General features: G+C 40.6%; 1 protein-coding gene across 4 annotated transcripts in view; it reads right to left on the reverse strand.

The window, feature by feature from the left end:
* The window catches only part of rxraa (retinoid X receptor, alpha a), a 96,915-nt gene extending 93,541 nt beyond the window's left edge, over positions 1-3,374 (reverse strand). For all 4 annotated transcript variants that reach the window (XM_020600967.1, XM_020600965.1, XM_020600966.1 and 1 more), the window contains exon 1: positions 3,113-3,374. In XM_020600967.1, coding sequence (XP_020456623.1) covers positions 3,113-3,140 — 28 coding nt within the window. In that variant the 5' untranslated portion in view covers positions 3,141-3,374. The remainder of the gene's footprint in view (positions 1-3,112) is intronic.
* Between the last annotated feature and the right edge of the window lie 5,183 nt (positions 3,375-8,557).

Genomic DNA, 8,557 nt, shown 5'->3' on the forward strand with positions numbered 1-8,557 from the left:
AAAAGAGGGGGGGGGGGCCTGTCACTTTAAGCCATTAAGTCCCACTATAAAACCTCCTCCAATAAAAATGACACCTGCAGCCCCTTTTCTCAAAGAGGGAGCAAAAGCATCACATCAGGAACACAAAACTGGATGGCAATAAAAGACAAACTTGGCCAAATGCTTTTGGCAGTCTAATTCCACCAGCACACTCCCACCATCACCACACACACACACATCTACCAGCAGACACACACCCACTTCCCTGTATTACCTCTGTTCCTGAGTTACTGCCAGAAAAGGAATGCAGCCCTCAGCCCTCCCCTCACTCACTCATCAAAGACCATGAACTTCATTGATTTCGGGAGTGTGTGTGTGTGTGTGTGTGTGTGTGTGTGTGTGTGTATATATATATGCTGGGTGTACCATACGTTCTTCAAAACAGTTTAGTTCCACTGGGTTCAGGAAAAACAACACACATACTTCTTTAGCAGGTGGTAAAACAGACCTTTGGAGTGAGCAATCAGGCGCTTTTCAGCTGTGTGAAAGTAACTGTGATCTATCAAAAGAGAAACTTTTGTTTTATAGAGCTTTGTAAATCATAAAGACTTTGGTCAAGTTTACTTTAACGCCGATAAACAACTTCTGTAAAAACAGATGATGCGTGTTAAAGTGTAATCATTTTTTCATGTCTAAATTAGACTTAACTGGCCTAATTTGTCTCTCTCTAAACATCATTAGGTTTTTATTTATGACTTTAAATCTTTGAAAGATGTACATCTCCTTTAGGGCCAAAACTATCTGCAATATAAACTGTTTTACTTACAGTACCTGTAAATTATAAATGATGGCTGTACATTTCACACAGTCTGTCTAACCGTAATCAAGCCAGTTTTATTTAAATGGTCCATATTTGTGTCTGATTGATTGACAATCTGTATGACAGCCTCAGACCCCCTCTTTGGATAGGGAAAATTTCAATAAAACAGCACGGTACAAACACTCTCCTCTCCTTTCCCAGTCACTCTGTTAATTTCACTGAAACTGTTGTGATCAGCCCCATATTGCTCTAACAAAAGGACACATTCTCCTTTCAGTGCCATGCCTCCAGTCTCGATAGCTTAATGTCAGAGGTGGAGGCGGTGTTTGATAGGGGGTTCAGGCGGCACATCAGCATACACTACTGAGCATACCGTGCCAAAAGGGGACATCATCGTCACACTCAACAGCCGATCTATAATTTTAAATGCACTTCCCCTCATCTCAAACAGTTGTATGTCAGAAAATCCAAAGCATGCACGACAGATAACTGCACTGAGTAAGTGGGTAATCAATACGTTCAAGGACTTTGCAGATAGCGGAGTCCTTGATGGAGCCAATTAACAAACACAGATCAAGTGGACCTTAGGTAAAGCAAGTTTAAATATAAATGGCCATATATGGGCTGACAGATTAGGACTATGAGTGATGAAAATGTTGCTGATTCAGCATGTGCTGTGGCTTAGAGGAAACGATCCAACACTGCTGGATAAGTGTTCCTCCTCAGCTAAACAATTAAGTACTGAGCCTTACACCAACCACAGAGGCTTTCAGATAAGACTGCTGCCAAGTGTCTGTAAAGGCTAGTCTAGTGCACATTTAGGTAGAGTGAAACTTGAATCACTTTCAGCTTGGACACACAATACGGTGCACCTGTAATAACACCCTGTCAGTGTGTGTAACACTGGCGGCTTAGCGCATTTCTGGGAAGCCACATAAAGGGTGTTGTGGCAGGACCTGAAACAGAAGAAAGCCGCCCAGTGTCTCAGAAGTCCCCGTGAATCTCCCCGGTGCGTACAGGTAGCTGATGATACGTGTCCAAGTGCAACCGCTCATGAAAGAGCAGCAGACACAATAACAGGGCTCACATACAGCACAGCTCTGTACTGTGTCTGCTACAGGGGACAAGGGTCTGCTTTGACAAGCTTACAGCAGCATTTGGCATTAAAGGAACCATTAATAAAAGTAAAACACTTTACCTAAGATTAAATTCAAAACAAAGTAACTCATAAACCAAATGATTATATATATCTTATATCTGGAAATTCAAAAATATAAAAAAAATCATCACAGCTGTGCAAAGCTCCCCCTTTCCTTTAAGCTTTTACTTTCTGGAAAAATGAATGTGAATAATTCCACTCTGCAGAAAGTGCCAGATTTACTAACTTTCACAAAGCGTCCTCTACAGCCCCTGACCTCTGTGTGGATTATTGAGCATTTCCACATAAAATTGGCTTCTGACAATGTAGAGGTCCTCATTACTCCCATGTGACCTGTTTGTAATAGGACATGAGCACAGTTTTAAAGGACGCTCAGACTATGACTCAAGCTACTTCGTTTGAGTAGAACTATAAGTATTTTATTTTATTCTTTTTTTTCTTTGCTTTGTTTTTGATTTATTATTAAACGGAAGCAAAATTTACCACCAACCAAGTCAGCTGAAAAACAACATACAGTGGGCTAAAGCCTTTTTTAAAGCTTCAGTGCCAACCAAGTTACCAAGACTTTACGAAAACACACAATCTAAACACAATACAAATACTAACTTTATTCAGTAACGACAAAAATAAAGAAACTGCTTGTCCATGTTGCAAACATTTTAATTTGTACAGTCCTATCTACTTATTAGGCAAACTGTCAGGTAGAAAGCTTAGAAAAGCTTTACGCTTTTCCTTATGGACCTGGCGTAAATGTAGGCTATAGCCTAAACGCGCAAACTTAAAATAAGTACATTTGATCGCGGCGCACGGGAGGTTTGCGCTCAGCTGTCCGAGCGAGGTGTCACTCCGTATCAAAGTCAAATGTCATCAGCTCACATACCAACAGATGCAATATAGTCAATTATAGATTCTTCTAAAATAACACATTTAAGTCCACGTTAGTAAAATTCAAGAAGGCAACATCCGCTGCAGCGTGCCAACATCTCTGAACATGTTGGTGCAGTTGGCTACTCGCTCCACGCGCTGTCAAAATGGAAAAACGGGCACAAAGCGCAGCGCCAGGTCATATTTCACTCTAATGTGCCTGTAAAGTCCCATCAAAACCTCCACAATCGTAACACAGCGAGGCTTTGTCATTAAACAAACAAACTTACCCAATGACAGGAATGGTTTGGTTTCCATGTCAGTCTGGTAGGTTAGCTCATGCCAGCTGAGACAACCGCGGTTGGGAGTTTTACGCAGACGGCCGCTGCTCGAGCAGACCACGGCGCTTCGAGTAGACGGGACTCGGCTCGAAGCGTTAAAAGTGTCAAGTCGATGTCTGATAGTCTCAGAAGATAACCTAATATTTCTGTCTGTGTTTGCTCACTCAGCTGCTGCGCTCACACTCTTCTCTCCCTCTCGTGCTCGATGTACAACAACTCCAACTACTGGGTATGCGCTGCAAAGGGGACCTGTGCAGGGGGTACTCCCACCAACGTAGACCGAGCTGCAGCGACACCACAGTTACAAAGAAGAGCCTTTTCACGAACTTTCACATCAACAGCAGTCGAGAAAGAAAAACAAGAACACACTGTCCATTTTATAGATATTTGAAATGTACAGTTTTCGTCAGGGTGGAGGTGAAGCCCTTTCAGCTGAGCAGCAGCTATGTGTCCTCTTCACTGCTTATCTCCTGTTATTGTAACCTCGTCACACCTGTTGAACCAGGGCTGTTGGCTCACTAGATAGATGTTTCCACTGCAATTAGTCTATCTCTCTCCAGAAGTTGCTACAGTGTAAACAAGCAAACACTGTAAACAATTACAACTATGATAACAAATCTATTCAGTCGCTTCTAAATTCAGATTTTAGAACAGTTATAACTTTGAGACCTACACTGATATTCAAATAGCTAAAACTAAAAATAAAAAACAAAAAGTTCTGCCAGCCAGTTCATATTTACTGTAAATGTTTTAAGACTGATGAAGAAAAACTGCATCCGCTACACAGTATAAACATAAAAACATAGCTCATTAGTGATAAAAATGAGACAAAGCATCTTTAAACCTTTTTTAAAAAATATCCAAATATTTTACCAAATTATGTTTATCATAAACCTATTCTAACAAAGAGATAGTGAGTTCATATAGTGCAAGACAAAACCAAAAGTAAACCCATACCAAGAACATTGTGCAAGCTAAAATGTTAACCATCACATAGTGTTTTTCTCAAAACTCTCAAGTGCACATCTGTTACTGTTTATAAAATTCATATTGTGATCTGCCAACATGGCATAAAATAGGAAAATCTTTTAATTTATTGCAGATGCATAAAATTTTGAGGCAGCTTCACATAATCCCTGCTAGTTTAGCTTCAAAGTGAGCTGCAGCATGCTTAATTTGCGTAACTCTCACTGCATTAGACCAATGTTAGATCTAGATTATTTGTCACTGTCGTGCTATATCTCTTCTGGCCATGACAGTTTGCCTATTTCAAGCCACATCCATCTTGTGTGCGCCTCCTCTTTTCCTCCTTTCAAATGTTCATGCACAGAGGAGGTAGATGTTTCAGGAGAGTGAAGAATGTGGCCCAGATTGAAGGAGAGCGCCGCATAAGCAGGTTTCACAATTCTCCCCATACTGTAAAATCACTTCTGCGGTGCATATAGAAGCAATGTAGGGTATGCTGTACATATGCCTCCTCCTCTAGGCCCCTGTGATAAGCCTGCTCCTATTAAGCTCTTGAAGGTGTTCACCACATTTGTACTGAGGCAATATATATAATTAATGCAATGCATGACGCATCAAGGATCAAAGGCAGCTGTGCAAAAGAAACTGAAAAAAGTTAAATCTGACTGAGCACCGATTCTAGGTGTGTGAGAGAAAATGTCTGTCCAGTTTTTATGTCCTTAAGAAGAGTGACTGTTTCACTCAACGTCTTTCTTTAGTGTGAATATTTCCTTCATCTATCTTCCAGTTATACAACAATCAGTCATCAGATGGTGTCATGTTTGCACGATGATGTTAAGTGACCTAATTGACTGGGTAAATGCTCATGGAGGGGAGGAGGGAGGGAAGAGCATTGATTGGACATCCTATTTGTCGTGGGTTCAGAAGGCTGTTTTGCCTCAGGCCTTCACTCTGTAATAGAAGACAGACAGGACAGTCCCTTTAAACACCTCGGCAAGAGCGACTTCTCTCATCTGCCTGCTACACAGAGCTATTTAATCCTCAACTTGGGCCATGATTAATAGCAGTCTGACCCTTCACCTCCATCTATATAAATCCTCTGAAGGCTCTTTTGGAGCTCCTCAACCTCACACTTCTGCTCACAGATGCCTTGAATCTAGACTATACCCTTAATTGCAATATCTCTTGGCTAAGTTCTTTTTTCTTTCTTGTTTCCTCCCCTACTTTAAGCAATATGTTTGGGCCTCAGGGGATGAGAGACTACACTGTTATGATACTCTCTGCTATGGTTACTTTGACAACCACCCCCACCCCACCCCACTCCTAAAGTGGGTGATAAATGAGACAACGGCCTTTTGGTCTCCTTTGTACTTTGACCATTCACAACTAGCTCATCCATAAAAGTGATTATGGCCTCTTTCAGTGGCAGTGACAATGGTTTCCAATACTTAAGAATGTACAGATAAATATACACTGAAATTTTACCTATTAATTGTTCAGTCAACAGACAGAAAATGATGGGAAAAAAGATTTGCATTAAGGATCTGATAGTTCAAGGTGATGTCTTAAAATTGCTTGTTATGTATAACCAGTGGTCTAAAACTGAATGGTAATCAATTTACAAATACTGTATATAAAACAGAGGTAAATGGAAACTTTTCAAATTCATGAATCCAGAACCAGCAACTTTTTTGAATTACTTAAACAATTACACTACTGGAAACACCCCCATCTTTGTTTTAAATTCTGTTAACAAACTAGAGGAGCCAACTTAATGGTTAATGGTATTTATTTCTATTCTCTTTTAACCCACTTCTATGAGAGCAGTTGATTGAAGCCTGAGGAAGAGGGTGTGCTATGAGGGCCACAAAAGCATGTGAGATCATTAGGGCGTTTGCTTAGGTGTTCAGCGCTGTTCTCCCCGAGGGAAGGTCTTCATAGCCTCGGGTTCACATTCCTCAAACCCAGGGTCAGGGTTTTGTCTGAGGGTGGCGCTGAGGCAACTTCCCCTGCGGAAATCAACAAGACTTGACACACTGAATGCTGGAGACGCGCACAGGCGCAGGAAGCAGGACAACCATAAACTCAGAAGCACATGTGGTCATAAACATAGACATAAAAAGAGCTGTATGGGCAAATGTATAAGGACCATGCCAGTGTGTGCATTAAATATAAATCACATATTCATACTTTGTTTTTGTGAAGCACTTTTAAATGTGGTTTTAGATATTTAATGTATTTTTCCTTTTGTTATAGGCAACCACCGGCCTCCATTTATTTCAGTCAAATGATGTAAACAAGCCCACCTTCTAGCCAAATGATCTCAGCCACTTTATTTGGAGGTAAAATTGAAATTAGCAAACCCTAAATGTCTCATTTGGAATGCATATGTACAGCAATTACTGTTAGCCAAAGCTTTTGCCATGAAGGCAAAACAATGGACACTTTAGCAAATAAGTTTACAGGTACATATGGCTTCATTTTCTACTCACAAGACTTCTTTTTAATGATGGTAAACTTAAACTCTACAGAGCATAGAGTTCAGAAACAATACAGGTTTTGAATGACATGCTTATAAAGCACATTTCACCTCACACAGCACCAGTTTTCACAATCCATTTTGTTAGAGGTGATAGGAGCTTTGTGGATATTCGCCCATCAAATTGAACTGATGGATGGCATGAATCCAGGAGCAGGGCCAAGAAATGGTAGTTAAAAAAAAAAAGCCCAATATTTTCCTAAATGATCAGAGCCCATTGCGCTCAGGGCTGTTATCAATATTGAACATTACATCAGCTGTATCACCAGCTTGCCATGCTTGGTTGTGAATGCTGCCCTGGGCAGAAGAGGCTCCCTCAAAGGGAATATCTGAAGCTCAGGCATGCATCATTCTTTAACATCACATTAAAGTGAAATTGGATACATTTAAACAGACAGAGCGATAAATCTCATCACCACTTGGCAGAAGCTGGTTTTAGCGCAGAGAGACAAATCACTGTCGCTGCAAGAGCATCATCTTCTTACCTACAATTGAGCCTGGCATTATTGCATGGTGATGAAGCTGCTGTGCTGCTGGAGCCGGCAGATTCAGAGGGTGAATTATGGCAGTGTAAAGGGTTGAAGGTGTAGTCAAACAGCTATATATTTATTATTCATTTTGAGTTGACCAGGGCGGGTGATGCTGGAAGGTAAAAAAAAAACAGAAAGCAACTGGATTCAGTTCAGCTTTGTTTTCAGATCTTAGATTTTTTTTTTTTTTTTTACTAAATTCTATGTCAAAACTTGAGTTTGTGTTGAAAAAGCCTTTAAAAAAGTATTCTGCACTGTTCCTCTAAGGGTTTAAAAATCAAAATGTCACCTTCAGGATGTCCTTTTTGTATCAGTAAGTCTTCCAAACTGAACTGTTATTTTTATCCAACCTGTCTCCTGTGTGATTGTTGTGTGCAGACACTACAGTGTACAAGTGTGATCACACTTTCACAAATTCTGCAATCTAATCTCCACAGACCTGAGTGAAAGGCCCACGATACACCAAGCTGACAGTCAGCTGTCAGCCACTGTTGGGCTAAGGTCAAGATGGGTAGGTGGGCTGGCGAAACTCAGGACTTTGACACAGGAGGCTACTGTTTGTTTCCCGCTTCCAAAAAATACTCCGTGTTGTTTCAGGTAACCAAGACTATTTCATGTTTATTATCATAACCCTCACGACAAAGGTCCTCTCACCATAATGAACTTATTTTAACCCAAACCATGATCTTTCCATAAACCTAACCAAGTTCTTCTGTGACTGTTCCATAGCCTTAACAGTGTGTTTATTATTGTAACCATGGCGATGAAGGTCTGTACGCCTGCCACATTACGGGGTGGAATATCAGGAGACACTCCTGTGGGTCATATCAGAGGGTAGGAACAAATGATGGTTGTTTAGTTTGGAGGACTTGGAGGTTGGAATTTAAGCAGGTAAGCAGTTCATCATGTACGATCTCTGATAACCAAGGCCCCCAGTCAGATTTATTATAGCAACAAATTCTGTTTTGACATTAGCAGCAGAAGTTTACGCTGGAGTTTTGCCTCTCAGAGCTGCTTTGCTGGTACTGCCTCCTGCTTTCGCTTTCTGCACTGTGACTTGCAGTCAGAGCCCTACCTACAATAAAACAGTGACCCCACTGCAGTTCTTTTGGGTGAAAGATTCGGGATGCACGATAAATGATTGGCTGGATCAGGTGTCTTTTATTGTATTTTTTTTTTTTGTATCTGCAAATGTGTAAATTACTGAGTGTGGTAAGATTTACTTATCCAAAAAAGAGAAAAAAAAAACAGGGAACAAAATTAAATAAAATGAAATAAATCCAAAAATGCATAGATCTAAAAGCAGCAAATTACCTTTTCAAATATCATATTACCTGATAGGAACTTGGACATCTCTAA

The sequence above is a fragment of the Monopterus albus genome, unplaced genomic scaffold (assembly GCF_001952655.1).
Source record: "Monopterus albus unplaced genomic scaffold, M_albus_1.0 scaffold50.1, whole genome shotgun sequence".
NCBI lineage: Eukaryota > Metazoa > Chordata > Actinopteri > Synbranchiformes > Synbranchidae > Monopterus > Monopterus albus.